The 18,708-nt window shown below is 41.5% G+C and overlaps 1 protein-coding gene and 1 non-coding gene across 7 annotated transcripts in view; both read right to left on the bottom strand.

Annotated features, from left to right (window-relative positions):
* The window catches only part of TOMM20 (translocase of outer mitochondrial membrane 20), a 50,339-nt gene extending 32,439 nt beyond the window's left edge, over positions 1-17,900 (bottom strand). For 3 of the 6 annotated variants that reach the window (XR_003534548.1, XR_003534549.1, XR_003534551.1), the window contains exons 1-5: positions 17,706-17,900; positions 12,524-12,570; positions 11,732-11,813; positions 11,332-11,474; positions 3,787-3,951 (exon numbers count right to left, since the gene is read on the bottom strand). Coding sequence is in view for 1 of the 6 variants with exons in the window: in XM_027685189.1 (XP_027540990.1) it covers positions 10,174-10,218; positions 11,332-11,474; positions 11,732-11,813; positions 12,524-12,570; positions 17,706-17,829 (441 nt within the window). In the remaining 5 variants the exon portion in view is untranslated. Of the gene's footprint in view, positions 1-3,786; positions 3,952-9,807; positions 10,219-11,331; positions 11,475-11,731; positions 11,814-12,523; positions 12,571-17,705 lie in introns of those variants that run through there. The other 3 variants (XM_027685162.1, XM_027685171.1, XM_027685189.1) reach the window with 2 other exon arrangements.
* On the bottom strand, positions 16,784-16,918 carry LOC113972812. Its single transcript, XR_003536016.1, has one exon. It is a non-coding gene; the product is annotated as a small nucleolar RNA SNORA14 (small nucleolar RNA).
* Positions 17,901-18,708: the final 808 nt, after the last annotated feature.

Raw genomic sequence — 18,708 nt, 5'->3', positions numbered from 1 at the left:
GTTTCTGGCCACTGCTAATGCTGGCTTTTAGCACCTGAAACTTACCACCATTCCTCCAACCTCTCCCCACCCTGGTCCATCTTCCATGAATACAACAATGGGGAGTGGGCTTTCAGGGTCGAGACCCTGGTCTCAGTGTATTTCTGCTGCCTGCTTCACATGTACCTGCTCTCCAGCTGCTCCCACTGAAATTCAGGCTTCACCAACCTCACGTACTCTCAGGCTGCCAGGCTTTAAGGCTAGAAGGGATTTCTGTGAACATGCAGCCTGATCCCCTCCACAGCACACTGCCACTGAATTTCAATCAGGAACCCAGGCAGCAGAGGCATAACCTTAATTTTCAGCCGTGCCTTGTCACAGCCTTGGCCTGATACACTACTCACAAGAGGAAAGTCACAAATAATTCTTCACTCTCCTAAACAGAATAGCTCCAGGGAGTGGGGGGAGGACACAAGCTGAAAGTAAATGCATATAAAAAGGTAAGGTAGGTGGTAAGCTGCAGATTGTGCATTACAGATCTGTACCCTGCTGTTTTTGCAGTCGAGTATCTTAGAATAACAGTACTGAGAACGACAGTGTTACATCAGGAATATCGGTCAAGACAATATTTCCTGGCAATTGTTTGAGAAATGCTTTTCTCACAGCTAATTGCTCCCTAGAGGCTGCGTTTTCTCTGTTTTTAGAAGGAGAGCGATTAAGAAAGAAGGTTTTTAAACCTCTGCACCCTGCTGTAGGACAAAGAACTGTGGGGGGAAAAGGGAAAAAAGAAAGAAAAGAAAAAGGCACAAGAGCTGTAATGTTCTATGAAATGATTTTGTTCTTTTCTCTTGCCGGGGTGGTGAGTGCAATCATCAGTTTGGCAGAGATAAATACAGAAAAAGGAAGACATTTTACAGAAGCCCCAGCTGCAGGAGTACCACATTGCCATCTAGCGACACCGGCTCTGGGAAGCTGAAACACACGGGGCTTCGCCGGCTCTCTGTGCCTGCCACGCCGGTGCCTGCCCCTGGGCAGAAGGCAGCTACCTGGACGTGGGGCCTCATTTCCTTCCTGTGCTTTACAGCCAAGCTTGAGAACTGCAAAACCACTTGGTCTATAAAAGACAGGTGTAGGAAGGCAAGGGGAAAATGGAAAAATTCCACCCAAAGGAAGTTTAAGACAAACTTGGCTTTGCTGGGATAAACCTGGTGCTTATACTGAGGCCCACAGATTCTCATCTTCCATTGCTGCTGCTGCTGCTGTTGCACTCAAAGTTACCACACCTTGGGCATCTTCTGCAATTGTCATATGAATGTCTATGGCAAAATGATAGGCTGGCGGGAGCATGAGCACTACCTTGTCCCAGGGAGACAGGCCTGAATCTTGACCTGATGTGCTGTCTCCAGTTATGCTGCCAAACACGTCAGTACCTGTGTGCCCAGATGCTATCCTGCAGTGCCAACTCTGATAATTTGACTCCACTATGTGCCTCTGCAATTACACATTTCCTTTGTATTCTGAAAAGAATACAAACGTTAACCTTTCAACACTTTAAAAAAGAAAAGCCAAAATGCTAATAAGCCCCTTAGACAGCAAAAGTCAGGCACTTGATCTTCAGAAGATGCCTAGCAAAGGGCAGTGAACAAATACTTTTGTATGACCTTCACATAGGAAGTTAAAAAGAAAAAAGAGCTTTGGTGACTAGGAATTCTGACATTCATTGAAAGATGTTAAATTGGAAGATCCTGGATGCAGCAGACTTATATTTAACCAGAAAACAAAAACACTGCCAATGCCTGAACTGCCAGAAGAGACCATCATTTTGGGAAGCAATGGCAGAAGCCTTGCATCAGGCATCCAAGACTGCCCACAAAGCTCTGCTTCGTGGCACGTGCACTTCCCTACTGGAAATACATGACCACTCTCACACCTTATGGGCACTGAAAGATGATTAGTAGCAGACTGTATTGGCTGTGGTGCAAAGGACAGTATGTCTAGCTAATCATTAGCTCTGTCTCTTTGGTCCCCGAGTCCTGTGAAGCTTCACAAGAGCACAGTTGTACTGCATTTGCAGCAATGTCAATAAGGATGACATTCTTTGATATTATCAAAAATAATGTAGTCTTCCAAGAAAAAAGAAAAATGCAGTTAAGTTCCCCAATATGAAGATAATCTATGCTGCTCCAGTGAATTACTCTTACAGTAGCATTTCTTCAAAATCCCAGAGTGATGGCCTCTACAAATTCTTTGGTGACTGAACACTATGAGGACCTACGAATACTCTGAATTTACAAAACTACTTCTTCATCAATCAATAACAAAGTTTGTGTTGTCACCCCTCGAGATCAAGCCCACATCACCTGCAACATTATCAGGAGCTGGGGAGGCAGAATTTGAACAGTAAGATTTTAAAAAAGGAAAGCCATAAAGGATCCTGAGTCTGAGCCGTTGCTGGTTCTGTCAGACTGCAATCTGGTTGTTGTTTTTTTTTCTTTAAAATCAGGGTGAGATCACTATTTTTCTTGAAAATGTGCTGCCTAAGATAGGAAACATCCATCTGTGAAAAGATCTAAAGTCTAATGACAAATATTGTCAAGCCTGCTGAAAAACTTCGAGGGCAATGCAGCAGAGAAAACACTGCTCCCAACCTTGTCAGTTGGGACAAGGTCCTAAAGCTATCCTGGAAACAACCAAAATGAACAGAGGGATTCTACACAGGAGCCAATTTTTTTCCCTGCTTCCCATTTTGTGACATAAACCAGGGGGAGAGCACCACCCCAATATCAATACAGTCCATCCCCGGGACTCTGTGCCCTTTAGAAAATCAATATAACTTCTGAGCACTTACTTCCATGGTTGCCCAGAGAAGCCAAGGTGCCCAAGTGGTTAGCTCAAGCTTCCACTAAGAACCAGATGGTCCATTGGTTCTTGAGGGTCACAGGACACACCAGTCTGATCATCTGACTTTCTGAATATATGTCTACCACATATCCAGCTCCTGCCAGGGAGAAGCTTTCCAGAAACCAGCTCCAAAGTAGAAAAAGGAGGACAGAGCCAAATGGCCAACAGATAACATCTGTTCTAACCACCAAGACTTTGAAGGTCAAAAGCATGATTTAGAAGCCTGCATTGTTTTTAAGGATGGGGTAGCTGTCCAAAACTGGGCTACAACTTTCTCTCTGTAAAGTTTTCAACCATTTTATCAGGTTGTCAAGTTTTCACAGTTTGCAATCCAACATCTAGCGGACACTGACTCACTGCATTGCCTTCTAAGCTATTTCCCTCACTTACACCTGCTTAATACCTATGACCCAGCTTTGCATGATGGTGTCACCAAATTTCAGGCACTACAGCGTGGGCTGATTACTAAGTTTTGACAGAACAGTCAGAGTTCCTTCTAAAGTTACTATCCAACAGCAAGCTAGATTTTTGAAAGACTGCTTCTTACATTTACAGTGCAGAAGGCACTTATGAACTGCAGGACTGCCAGCAGAGCAATTAACACAGTGCTCGACAGCTTATGTTCTTTGATTTCAGCTGGGACGGGGGAGTTGTGCTTCAAATCTATTCAGTTAGAGAGTGTCTTTAATACTTTTTTCTTTTAGTAGGTTTCATGATTTCTAGGCAGGTCTATGGTTGGTTGAGGTCTGATTTTTCCTGATTACACTAGTAACTACCACTGATTAGCCAACCACTCTGAAATGACTGCGACGTAAGAAAAGAAGCAAGCTTTAGAGCTTCATACATAATTCAGATAAAACACCCACCCAATTGCTACCAAAACAATCGTACTATCCTAAACCTTACCTTCTCCCTTCCTGTGTCACTGTCCCAATGTCCTGCTCTTGACTGCTTAGGTTTCCATGAGGAAAGGACCATGCAGAGTAAATTACGGGATCAGGACCGCAGGTTGTGAGCTTGCAGAAGCAGAGACTTCATCTTGACAGATTCTTCAGAGTGCCACACACATCTCTGCTGGTACAGAAGTAATAATAATAATTTCATGCTAAGAATTCTGCCAGTGCCAATGGCCAGTAAATAACACCCCTACAAAGAAGTAAAAAAGGGCCCTGAGTTGTGTTAGACAACTTCTAACATAAGCCAAGGAACCTGATGTTAAAGCTCAAAACTTCAGATGGAGAGATAAAACCAAATGAAACATAAATCAAATAGCAACCCCTCATGGTTATGCAAATTCAGGTGAGTGTCATTATGTCAAACACTCCAATTAGAAGAACTCCATAAACATGGAGGCTGTAACCTGGGGTCAGATGGGGCTTCTCTTCTTTATACAGGCAAAAGCTTCCACCTCCTTAATTCTAGGAGTTGGTAGTCTTCATCACCGTAACTTACAGGACCAAGCGATTACATTATACCAGGTCAATGTGTGGTGAAAGTAAATTTCCATCAAAATCCAACTGTTCCCACCAATAATGAGATACGGCTATGAATTGATTAGGTGTGTACTATCAATTAAAAACAACAGAGAAGACTTTCTCAAAGAACATGCTTGCTCAGGAATCCCTTTTCTCCATTTCTTCATTTAATTAGTCATTGCATTATAATGAACAAATTCATGCAATAATCGTCATTTTAATCATCAAAGCTGAATATACATTCTTTCTCATTAAATAATATTAAATACAACAAGAGATGCTAACCAGGTTGTTTCAGAACTCCAGGAAATGCTCTTTTACATACATGCCAAAACAGGCAAATATTGTTTTCTTACAGCAAAATTCTGTATCTTCCAGGCTATGTTACACTCTGTAACATAGCCAGTGACCTAAGGAAGGAGGAGAAGCATGGTTTGCTGAGACAGTATCTTTTAGTAAACAGCTCTCTCTAGATACTTGTCACGTTTTAAGCAGACTTTGAAGAATTTCTAACTAACAAGCTGAATGCTTGGAAAAATGTTGACTAACAGCTACAAGGGTGGAAAATTGCCATTTACTTGTATGGCATAAACATACACTTTCCCTCTGCAAACATAGACCAGGAAGCAGAGAAAAACCACTTCTGAGGTGTACAAGTAAAGATTCCGTTTCAAGCCAGGGTGTCACTACAATACAAATATCTGTCTCCAAGGCATGAGGGAGACCCCATCAGCTCCCTTCATGTCAGCTACAGGATCGCAACAGGGTGAGTAGATTTTGCCACCTTAAGTTGAAATTCAACCAGCAATGAAAATGCATCCTGTCACGAACCTATAACATCTTGCCCCCTCATTTTTTTGGTTGGCTCTCCTTACATGTGCCATCACTTCCACCCCTACTTCAGTTAACAGGTACACTTCTTTCACTCCAGCTAGCAAAGCTCATGCAGCTGGGCAGGGGAAAACTCTTCTCTTGCATGCCTGGGAATGAGATTCAGTTGCATTTTGTTGCAGAGTTGAAGTTGTACAATGCAGCTGGCTTATCTATATACCTAGTTTGTGTAGAGGGATGGAGAGAAAAAGGGAAATTCTTCTAATCACGTCATCATAACAAGTCAGACACACAGGATTTAAAAAGCCAAATTTAGATATTATCAGTAGAAACACTTGCCACTGCTGCCCCACTGAGCCTGTCTTATACACTGTACCAAATCTGTCTCAACAAAATGCTGCATTGCATCACCTCACAAGACAGGAAGATCCTAAAAATCAGGATTTTGCAGGATGAGCTTGCACAAAATGTGTGTGCAAAACTGCCCTCTGCTGTTTAGATTAAGACCTGCTCAGACAAATGATGTGTGACCAAATCAGTTTTGAGCTACAAGGGTCCAAGACGCAAAGAGGCAAAACTATCTGACTTCATCTGTTTTCTGCCTCCATGCACACGAGGAATTTCATAGGCGAACAGCACTCACAACTGCCTTGCAACATGGACCATCCTGACAGATCTGTAGGCTGTAGCAACATCGTACCAGTTGCAACACTCTGTTAAGCAACTCTCCCACCATGGGTGGGCATCACCAGACATCTTCTCACCCCAAAGATGAGTTGAGAACACCTTCAGGGTGCAAGGGAAATGATGTAATTGCGGGTGAGCGCTGCAGGACATACATCTGTCAACCTGTTAAATCAAGGCCTGAGCTTTACACAGCAGGAACAGAAACTGTATGCCTGGAGTCAAAAGCTTATAGCACAGAGGCCTTTATGACTTCAGGATTACTAAGTTGCAGTGATGATCAGAAAATGGAGTAGCAAGCTCATCAAAAGATGTTGAGTAAATATTCTGTAAAACTAGCCCCTGCTGCAAGGAAAGAAGAGAGAACCTGTTTGGTTTTTTTTTCATGAACACATGGAAATCACTATGTTTTAAAAAAGCTGCCCGTTATCTACTGCCAGTATGCTGGACAGTTTGGTACAGAAACATCACAGAAAGGCCAGCTGTTTTCTATGGCTTGCCTCACACATTCATACACAGATGTGGCAAATTCTGCCCTCTGAGAATAGCATCAGATAGCCACATCTTCTTTGGGAAGTTCTAGTTTGGTACAAATGCAGAAAAAAAGTACAGATACCCACAGGAGTTCAATTTCTGGAGTGCCTCCAACAAAAGCTAGCCCAGTCCTCGTGAATTAAGCACAAGTTTCAGCTCTTTGCAACAGGCTTTTGGTCAGTGCATAAAGAAAACTGTAAGCTATGCTGGTCAGTGTAAACACACAAACTAAAAACCAAACCAAAACTTGGGTACAACAGAAGCCTTGAAGAATACTTTTTTTTCCCACAACAGCCCTTTTCATATCCATACGTTTAAATACACAGAAGCACGGGTGTACTGTACAACATGCCTTTGAAACCATCACTGAAAGCACTTAGTGACCACTTCAAAGCTTCCCTTGATGTTTAACTCATGTTAACTGTAACACAACAGTCATGTAGGGCCACTGTTCAGCCTAGGGGACTTTAAACACACCATCAACAGATGTACAAATGAAACTTTAGAGATTCTTCTCAGTGCATAAATAGCTAGAGCTTTACTTTGATGATGGCTGGCTGGCCTCCTACACAGCAGGCCTGGGACTTCTCCATTTTTCAAGTTAAGGGCAACAGTAATATTCTGTCAACCCCCAGGAAAAGGAAATTAGTGCCAGATGATTCAGTGTGTGCCTGATCACTCTGGTTTTGGATTTGATTCCATTATCTAGAAAGCTTAATGGTGAGACATCAAAGGTAGTCCTGCATGATAATGAAACTAGCTGGGTGTTTTTTCTATAACAGCTGCCTGAGAAGCTCATAACCAATGACAGAAGACTTCCCAACATAAAACTAACAGACCTCTCATATTCTTTATGAGAAATCCTTTTAGTGCTGAAAACAAGTGTCTTATTCTTGGAGAACCACAGAAAAGAAGATGGCTCTTTCTGGGAAAAAGATTAGTTTAACCTGCAGTAAAATAAAATTATAGATCTTATTCACCAGCAGCTGTGAGCTCAGTAGCAGCAAATACACAACTGGAACGGCTCACTTTCACATCTTCTTAATTTGCACAGGTGAAAGGAAATACAGTACTACGCACAGCTAAGGTAATGGTATTACTGCTGCTGATGCAGTAACATCAATCACTGCCACCACCCTTCTCATGACCCGTACTTTGCTTGTGTCTGAAACACCTGTGGGCTGTGCATGCTAGCTACACCACTGCCAGCCTGCCACTGTTGGAGCAACAGCAAATTCCCATTCTAGACAACATCTTCCAAGTCTTCATTTTGTAAGGTATTAGCTTCACTGGGAGATTTGGAGGGAAAAAAAATTCAAGTCTTATTAAAAGGATTCATCATTCCCACTCAAGGCACTCAAAACAGGTATCAGAGCTTGCTCTGGCATACTAACCAGGTACTTCTGGGTTATGAAGTAGGAGAATAAATTTTCATTTAAGGCTACATTTAAACCTATGCTATCTAAAATTTTGTTTGTATCTGACTTTGCAGGATCAAGAAAACTAAAAAGGGATGCAATATGTGTGTCTGTGATGCTTATTAAAACAAATAACATTTATAGACATAATCAGAGTATCACCAAGCCTTCCATCAGGATCAGAATTGACACCCAGGTTTGCTAAAACACACTTAGTTCAGAAGAGCTTTGTTGTAAGCTAAAAGGTGAATTCAAATTGCTATCATTACACCAAAGAGTGTAGAAAATTGTTCAGGTTTGAAGGAAGGGTGCTACTTTTGTCTTATGCTGTTTGGGTTTGTTTTTCAAGGCAGGATGGAAGAGTTTGATCTACCTTAAGACAATGCTAAAAGCTGAACTAAAAAGATATACTGAAGTGACCACCACCAGCAAGGACAGCAGGTAAATATGCTAACAGTTCTGTCAACATAACCTATGAAATCCTATTTTTTACTTAAAGGGTTAGAAAAGAAAAACTCCTCCAAAAAGCCTCATTAAAAACAGAACCTTCTGCAATTTCACAGTAAGTGCAAAATAACTTTGTTCCTCTAAAATAAATTAAAAGAGCACCTCATCCATTGTCACCTGAAGAATATGGCTAAGTTTTACTTTTACCTTATGCTACCTGAACAATTCAAGCACAACTTCACTTAACTACAGCCAGCTGTTCCAAGAAATTTTTGTTCACACCGGCCATTAACTTCAGTATTTGTCGCATTACAGAATGATTTAACAGCACCTCAAATCTTTGGAAATCGTGTTTTCAAGGGGTTAAGGGAAATTACTCTTCCATGGCAAATCATCTTAACAGACTGACTCAGTAAGAAACACTTCTACTCCGAAACTCAGGTATTTGACTGCTAGGTCACAATCAGCTATCCACTTAACCTCTGAAAAATCCTGTATGAGGCAATTTCTGAACTGTTGCGGAGAACCTGCCTTTACAGAAACTTACACCAGGCTGAAATGAGATAAGAGAGATGAGAATGTTGGCTAAAGTGCTCTCAAAGTACCTCACTTGTACTTAGACTATGCCACCTTGTACCTTACCATTAATTTGTCAGCATAATTAGTGCAAACTGTCAGCTGGTCTGAAAACTGACACTTCAAAGCATTCTCCTCAAGCTGAAAATCAGTCACCATGTCAAAAAGATAAAGCTACATTTTTAATTGTTTCTTCTGCCACCTGAGTGCTGATAGCTCAAATCCAGAAAACAGCAAAAGCCAACCTGTTTTGACATTTAGAAGATCCTATCCATAAAAAACTTGCTTTCACAAGTCCACTTCTGCTACTCACTTGAGTCTGTATATTATTTGCCTCCTTTGCACTAGCAGAGGAAAATTCACCACACCACACCAAAATTTTACAACATCCAATTCCATTAGCTTTAACTATTTACCCCAGGGATATGATTGTCTTACCTTATCAGTGCAATTTTTTTCATAAGGCAAATGCCTTAAAAAGAATATTAAGAACCATTTTCTATGGTCTTGAAGACTAGAGACTGAAGTGATAACTGTCTATCTTGCAAAAAAGTTTCAAGCTTTCAAGAAACAACCTTTGTGCTCTTACAACTTGCCCCAGGTTCTATTCCAAACAGCTTTGTTTCAGACACCTGCATTAACAGAGCTTTAATGTTTGCCAGATAGTTTTGACTTGCATCACTTTACATGTTATTGTTCCTGACAGAAATGGATTTGTCACTCTTTCTTCAGCCAGCATCTATTACCATTGTGATTTGCTTGTCTTTCTAAGATGATCTGTTACTGTTTAATGATCATATGTTTATTTTCTCAGGAAACAACACAAGGTTTTAAGCTTAATTAAAAGCATTGGAAGACCAGCCATAACATTAAAAATAAATTTTAATGTTGCAATTTTTAGATCATTTGCTCTGACACACAAATATTCTGAAATTTAAAGTAGTACTATAGGGACACACAAGTGCAGATAAATCTTTATTGCCATAACTTTGTTTTTTTCAAAAATGAGCACTGGGTTTTCAATAGGTCGTAGTTTTATGTCTTATATGTACAACATTACAACTGCGTATTTTAATAATAATGAAGTTAAGTGATACTTTGATAACTCAACACAGTGTATTTATAAAATGAATTCTTATCAAAATACACTTTTCACTGGGATAATAAATAAAATCCTGCGAAACCCACCTACACAAAGTTAATTTTAACTCTGGTAGAACCCGATGTGGTACACAGTCCATTAACTACTATGTTTGCCCCTTTATCCCCCTATTGATGCTCATCTTCTGGGGTAAGAAAACTTTTTTTCCCCCCGTTGTGGTGTGACCTCATTCAACATCATCTTCAGCCAAGCACTGTGCACTTACAATTCTCTGTAAGAAGGAGAAAAACTCATTCACAATTACATAAAATTGACAGTAGGCAACTGATTATCAAGCAATGTAATTTTACACTGAACGTTAAGCAGTGTAATTACTGAGCAAACTGATTAAAGTTAAAAATGGCAATCTATTTGACTTAAGTTTTTGAAGTCAGTTCCACAAATTACATACAGTACAATGCCTAACAAAGCCAAAGACAGATAAACAATATCCTATCAGCCTCAAGCGATGATCTCTGTGTGGTTTTGGCACTGTTCTCATAGGAAACATTTTTGCTCAGTTGTTTCCCCTGACATTTACATCTCCTGTAGCCGACACTTTTTGGTGCTACCACTAACTATATGGACCTTAACATGAAATGTAACGAGGCCTGAGCTGTAAAAAGAGCTGACTGATACCCAGCACTGAGCCTCTGTTTTACGTCAGGTAACACCATTAGGGAGTACCTTTGCATTTCCAAGAACATAAAACATATTATTTATTTTACAACAGACTCACCTGCCAGCATATTACCAACATTACCTGCACAGTACTCAGACTAAAAAGGGAGGGCATTTTATGCATGGATCTACTAACACTTTTCTTATCACAGAAACTCCCAAGCTTCCAAAATTGTCATATGTTCTGGGGCTAGTTAACATTTTGTTTTTATAGCTGGCCCAGAAGCAACCGGGTAGCAAAAGCAACAGATTAATTTTAATGGACTTTCATAGCACTTACAGACACTTGTAGATATGTAATTTAATAAAAACCCAACAAACTCAAGACCCAGAGCACTGAAGTTACCGCTCTTCTGATTCCCCCAGCTTGTATTTGGAAAACAGTGGATTCACCTGTAGTCAGATTCTCTACTTCAACAGCTTAGCATACCCTACACACAAGAGAAGCATTGTATTTCTATTTTATCCTGTTCGCTATTAATGCTACATGAAGATTTTCATATTCACTTTTTAATGTCTCAGGTGAAAAAAAAGCTTCTTTAAGTCTAACTGAACGTATTAAAAAAACCAGATTACAAAACCCAATACTCAAGGACTGATGTAGTGGATAAATTAAGTAGTTCAATTACTTCGAACCCCAAACAACAGCGAACGCTTCACATACCTGGCTTATTGTAGGGAGCTTAGTTAGAAGCATTTGAAACACTGGTGGTGGAAGAGTCTGCTGTAGAACTTGTAGTAGCTGCTGGGGCTGTCCACACACAGCAATGGCATTGGTCAAGTGATCAACACCTTTTTCATATTCACCTGTATGACAAATTATAATGTTTTGAAATCAACCTTCTTCCATACTGTAACACATTTACATAAAACACTCACCAACAGTGGATTAAACTCCTTGCTAGATCTTCCGAACACAAAAGGTTAGAAACAAGTAAACAGATTTCCTACAGGAATTTGACTCCCCCAAATATCTTAGTATATAAAAATCATCTTCTAGCAAAGGTAAAGAAAAATTATTTTACAATTTACCCTTCGGAAAAAAAAATAAAAAATGCCATCACCTTGAGCTAGCAGTTCCTCGCCAAGTTGAATCTCCTCAAGGAAAAACTTCTGAACCGCATCAGCATCTTTCAGATCAGGCAACTATGACACACAGAGTAAAAGTTAAGTTGGCCCTTAAACATCAAGTAATAAACAAGTTAGCAGAAAACATTCTCAACTGAAATCAAACATGTACACAACCACACTGTTACACTGACACTGGCAAAAAAATATGTGTCACCACTAAGTTAAATGTACACAGAATGTTTTTGAAAATCAGACTCAGGTCTCATATCATTGCATTGCAAATCTGTAGAGAGACAGAGCCTGAAATACCTCTATTCACTTTATTAAGTACACAATTTTGTAGCAAATACAAATTCTAAGGTGTGTTACGTTTATAACAACTATATTTCTTACAATTGTTTAAGAGAAACCTTATCTTTTCTTCCTGGTGATAAGGAAAGGGAAATCAAATACTTATGGCAAAAAAACATATGAAGTTCAGTTATACATGTATCCCATCAATGATTTTAAGTCTGAAAAGTCCTTGTGCATACTACAAAGAGAAAAACACCACAAAAATCACACAGTGAATGTTGTACTTTCTAGTACAACTCCTCTATCTGAAATCAAAAAGGAACAACCGTATTTGTGAGCATTAAAAAAACTAAAGACTGCATATTTGCAGAAGTATTTGTAATGCTACAATCAAAAAAATCCAGCTGTAATGCTGGATTTAAATAAATCTTACAAATAACACAAATGAAACATCTTTCAAAATAGCACTGCATTATTGAACACTTTATTACCTTGGAAAGCCCTGCTCTCTCTTTGGCAAGCTTCTGTTTCTTCCTTCCTATAAGAATAAAAACATCTTGCATTTTTAATTTGCAATTAAAAAGCCCTTCAGATTACAGTTTGAAATCGTGAACAAATCAAAGTTATTTTCAGAACAAAAAACTGCTACTGTATTCCAAACATTGAAGACTGAACACAAGACTGCAGCCCACTCTCTGCGACAGAACATCATTCAGAGGTCTAATGAGGGCTGGCAGTCGCACACCAACCCAAAATGGCAACTCTTCTCCTGCAGCTACTGCAAACACCAACCGTGCAGGGCCTGCAGCACACACACCTCGGGCACTAGAGGCACACAGACGCAAGGAGAATTAGTCACACAGGAATTCTCTACAGGATTCCTAACACTAAGCCACACAAGAACTGTCTACAAGTCAAGGCTATCTAGTTTTGAACTGTATGATGGACCACCAACAGGGACTTCAGCAGGTCACAGCAGACACATGCAGGGTGCACTTTCCCAGTTGCTTTATAGCAAAGGCTTGGGAACCAGGTAATAGGTGGCAGTATCTCATCATCCCACAGCAAGAGCAATACTAAGGGATACATTTCTGAAACCTGAGGAAAGCAAACCTCTAGAGATGGAACAAACACGGACAGATTTAATTGCCTAACCTACAGGCAAAAAAGTTGGTCTGCTACTAAAGTTGTGCCACTCCAGCACAACTATGGTAATTAAAATGGTTGTATGATAAATGTAATTAAAATTAAAATTGCTTTTAAAGCAATTAGGCAGGTATACAGGTATTTTTATAGTAGCAGCTATTCATATAAGAAAGAATAACTATAGTAATACTGGTAATTTCCTTAGAATAATCATTCTTCTAAGTCTTCAGCTCATCAACTGAAATAGTTACACCAATAAAACTTCTAAATACAGCCTATGGTTAAACTGTCCTCTCACCATTTGTCCTCGGTGCTCAGAGAACAACTGTATTAACAAAGAACAACTGCTACACAGCCCTAATTTTTCTTTTGAGACAATTTTACAAGCTGGAAATATGTCTAAATATGACTAGCAGTTTTAAATCGTAATTAAAAATTTTCAATTGTCCACATGATGAAGATATTTGGGAGTGCTATTTCCTAGCAGAGTGATAACATAACGTGTAACATTTGTGGAAACAATCAAGCGATCTCTATATAAAGGGAGTTCACATTCTAACTACATGGATCACCCTTTCTACTTTTTACAACACCTTAATAACCGTTAGCACCTGGATTTCTACAACTTATTGACCTGTGTACATTATTTTACAACATTATATACAGAAAAATGTGTTGTATAGAACTGTAACGTACTACAATTTTATTATGGTTATTTCTGTTATTAAGGAATTTATCTTGAAAATTAGTGCTAATAAAACTAGCTCACTCCAACTTTTCTGAAGCATTAATTTGCACAAAACTTGAAACTGCACTACTGTGTAAACAAGTTTTGCTAATATATAAGATCTTTAAGATTAAATTAAAACAAAAGTAATATTTAAATGTTTCATTATCAAAACAAGCCACATTGCAACTGTAGTGCATTCAGTGAAAACACCAAAAAGAAATACAAAGAGTAAGACCTTAATATTGATATAACATTTTCAGGAGAAAATTGTGTTTTCTTGGCGTGACTATGACATCTAAAATGTTATAAAAGGTATCATTCACCAGGTTAAGCATTCAGAGATAAAGAAATACAAGACATGCAGGTAACTGCAATTATTTAATAAAAGCTTTTGACCACTGATCACACACATTTGAAATCATGTACTTTAACATGAAAATGGTAAAGGAATATGAAGAATCACCAAGATATAGACACTGAACACTGATCTACTGAGTCTTTCAAGTCTGATTACTGTGCAACTTTTCTTCTTCTTAATACTCTTCTACAGATCTCTTTAAAATGTCCACTAGATAAATCAATTACAAAACCCAGATAACTCTGATGGATATTTAGGAATTCTTCCCATATTGTTTGGTAACACTAGTTTCAAAATATCTTTGTAACCAACAGCCAAAAGTTACATTTGTAATACCATAAGCAAAAAGCAATGACTTTGAGGGGGGGAAAAAAACAAACCTAAAAACCTCTCCAAGTTTGTTTTCCCTTAGGGACCTCCAAGAAAGTGAAACGCTTCAGAGATAACCACACTAAAAATGGGAAGGGCAACGTTTTATAGAAGGAATCCTTATTAACATGGAAATGCAGTGTATCCACCCAAAACTGAAAGCTGAGCTGCAGCTTTTGAACTGCACAGGACCTGCAGGCCCTCCAGGCCAGCCCTTGTACACGAGGAGCAAGTTTCCAACATGAACCAATAGATAACCTGTCCCGCTGGCATGGGTTGCAAAAAGCCCCAGACAGCCCCAGCAGCTTCCCAACCAGTCCCACAAAGGAGTAGGAGGAACAAAAAGCTCTTTGCACTTTTAGCTCCCATCCGCGCAGTTCTGCCTACTGCCCTCCTCTCATGCCACTGTCCAGGCAGAAGGTGCAAAATTCAGCTTGGTTGGGAATTCCAGCTGTCTCTGAACGAGGAGATCAGTGACAGAACACTTACCATTTTATTCATTCAAGAAGGCAAATAGTAAACACATCTGAATTCTTGTAATCTTAAAATATAGCTGGGGAACCTAAGCAGATGTTTATGGCTTTGCTATCTGTTGGTCCCAAGACTAAATATGGACATGCCCCCAAAGCAGCAACACCAAAATCTAAAAAAATCCCAACAAACAACTCCACCCACAAAACTTGCTAAATAAAATTAAAACATCTGGAAAACCAAAGTGAAGTAGTTCCTCAAGCTTTCCAGAAACTTCCAGGAAATCAAGGGTTTTTTCCCCCCAAACCCAAATCTGGCCACCTCATTTTTATGCTTGGCCTTTGCAATGTAAACTTTGGCCCTAACACAGCCCACAGGGATGTACAATGTAACTGCGAGGACAAAACAAAATAGTGGTTCTTCATTTGCCAGCATGCGCTTGACCAAATATGATAGGCAACCCACTGACTTGTCAGAACTCCTGTCCTTCCCAAATTCTGCTGACATTGCATCACAGAGGCTGAAAAACAATCTTATCCTAAGAAGGTTAGTGAAAAAAATGTGCTGTAAAGGTGGTTTCTACAAGTTTTCCATCACATGCTCCCACTATTGCCCAACAAATGGAGCACCTTCGTATAAAGAACTGCAAGTGACTGCTGCACTGGACCTTTTTGGTCAAATATTTTACAGCCCAGCCTTACTGTCTACCCAACAGTAGAAATGCTGTAATAACCAGATCAGTGGCACCAGTGCTACACCACCCATACTAAAGAATCTGTTACACTACTACAAAAATAAATAAACCCAAGTTCCTTAATATTAGCTAAAGCCTTACAACTAAAAGCAGACCAGTGCATCATGTGCAAGGACTGGAAGTCATACAATGATGTTCTCCAAATGACAACTGCCACCCTCCAGCAAAACACTATGGATGTGTTTCCCACTTCAAAGAACGTGACAATTCTTAACCAGAGCGATTCTAAGGTTTATTCATAACATGACTGGATAGAGGCTCAGCTAATGAAAACCTGGACTGCAAGAGTCTTATGTAATTCGGTATTTCTCCTATGATGTATTTGGCATCAAAGGAAAATCCCAGGGCTGATTATACTGCCAAAAATTGAGTCTGCTTGAGCAAGACAAGCACATATCATTTTACTGCGCTAGAACTTCCCAATGAAGGACTTGCACTGCAGGGAAAAAAGTGCTCAGAAGACACACAAGAGGTATATGCCTAAAATCCTACACACATGAGCAAGGGCCTGAAGATGAAACATTTGACAGAGATGGCTGGCTGTGGAGGAGCTTTCAGAGAGCGGAATTAATTTGCTGTTAAACATCAACACAGGTCACTCAACAATTCAATCCATCAAGGCAGAACCAAAGCTCTTTGGTTGCGTTTAAACGTTATCAGGTAAATATTCATTTTCAACCCATCTAGTTATTGACTTTTCCATCTGTGGAACTGCTGATCACGTCATGTTTGCTTGCCAGGGAACTTCACCTTAATGGTAACTTCTTATCTTCAGAGTAGTTACCAAAGGAAATACACATATTCCCACAGTAGAAACAACTCAGCACAGCAAACATCAGCTTATTTCTCATGATTTGAGTCCCTTCAGTGCCCATGCTTACAACTCCATTTAAAACCCTCACTAACTATTAAAATATTAAAAAAAATGTTGAAGACGTGAAATAATGAAGAGCCACAGGAGAAGAGCTCTACATTTTGGATTAATCAACAGTTTTCTCTGGCATTCATTCTTATCCTGGAAGCCAACAGCAGAGCTGCCAGGAGGGTTTAGAATGCAGCCGATGAAATATCTGAGAGCTGCCACCGACCCCTGTCTCACACGGCAACAACTTCACTGTAAGAGATCACTGTTTTATCTGCTCATCTTCCAAGAGTGAAAAGTGTCACCACATAAAAGTGGCGGCTATAATAGCACAGCTGAGCCTGCAGGAGAGCAATATGTGAAAAAAAAAGGGGGGGGGAGGTAAATTATTTCCAAGCCAAGCATCCGAGACGGAAACTATGAGTTACCCAACACGACGACCCTGCCCAGAACTACCTGAAAGGAAGGGGTAGTGAGGCGGGGGCCGGTCTCTGCTACCGTGCCTGCAGTGAGAGGGCCAGAGGAAAAGGGCTTAGGCTGAGACAGAGAACATTCAGATTAGATATTAGAAAAAAAAATTTTCACTGTTCGGGTGGTCGGGCATCGGAATGGGTTGTCCAGGAAGCTGGTGGAGTTACCGTCCCTGGAGGTGTTCAGGAGACGTCTAGATCTGGTGCGGGGTGATGTGGTTTAGTGGGTTAGGGGTTACAGTGGGACCGCCGGGCGGATGGCTGGGCTGGATGGCCCTGAAGGTCTCTTCCAACCTTGGTGCCACTGATTCTGTGCCCCAGCCTCTAACTTCGGTCCAGGGACAGCGAGACCCCACAAGCACCGAGGGGGCCCGGCGGGGCCCCGGGGGCGGCGGCGCCAGGAGCAGCCCTCGCGCGGGCAGGGCGGGTGGGGGGGGCAGAGCAGGGGGGACACTGAGGGAAGAGCGCGGGGGGGACGGGACGGGAGGGGAGGGGGCGTCCCGGGACACTCACGCTCCCGCAGCCGGTTCTTGAAATTGGGGTCGCTTCGCCTCTTGCGGTCGAAGTAGATGCAGTAGCCGATGAAGAGCGCCCCGCAGAGCCCCGCGGCGATGGCGCTGGTCCTGCCCACCATCATGGCGCCCCCCGACCCGCGCCCGCGCGAGCTCCGCAGGCACCTTGGGCCGAGCGGCCAAGGGAAAGGACCCCTCCGCGCTTCCGCTGACGTCATCACACGGCGGCGGCACGGGGCGCCTCCCGCAGTGCCTGCAAGAGGCGCGGAGCGCATGCGCGGCGCGCGCCGGCGGGAGGTGCGCCAGCGAAGGGGCGTGGCCTCAGCAGCGGCGTTGGGTGCCGGGAGAGCGAAAGGCTGGAACAGCAACGTCTGACTGGGACACAGGCACGGGGGCAAGAGACCTTGGGGATCATCCAGTCCAGCCTATGACCTTGTCAACTAGACCATGGCACCAAGTGCCACATCCAGTCTTTCCTTAAACACCTCCAGAGACAGTGAATCCACCACCTCCCTGGGCAGCCCATTCCACTCTCTGATCACCCCTTCTGTGAAGAGATTCCCCGCGATGTCCAGCCTAAACTTCCCCTGGCACAGCTCATCCCATCACTTGTTACCTTGACCCCCACCTGGCTACACCCTCCTTTCAGGTAGTTGTAGAGAGTGATGAGGTCTCCCCTAAGCCTCCTCTCTACGCTAAACACCCCCAGACGCTCCTCATAGGACGTGCACTCCACACCCTTCACCAGCTCCATTGCCCTTCTGTGGACGACCACCAAACCTGCAAAACAAGTGTATCTTGGTAACAATTACCATTTCATCACACCCGAATCTGCTGTCAGTCGCTTTTCCTGCAGTCATTTTGGGTAATCCTACACAACTCCAAAAGAAACAGTTCATAGTTAACCTCTGCGGCAAGACCTCAGCTGCAGGTGGATTCCTGGAACACAGAATAAAATCATGCAACACCTCACGGTGCCTGCTGGGAGAAGCCAAATGCCCCAG

This window comes from Neopelma chrysocephalum, unplaced genomic scaffold (genome assembly GCF_003984885.1).
Source record: "Neopelma chrysocephalum unplaced genomic scaffold, ASM398488v2 Primary Assembly neopelma1_23, whole genome shotgun sequence".
NCBI lineage: Eukaryota > Metazoa > Chordata > Aves > Passeriformes > Pipridae > Neopelma > Neopelma chrysocephalum.
The sequence above is the reverse complement of the archived record's forward strand: the minus strand, read 5'-3'. Positions and strand labels throughout refer to the sequence as shown.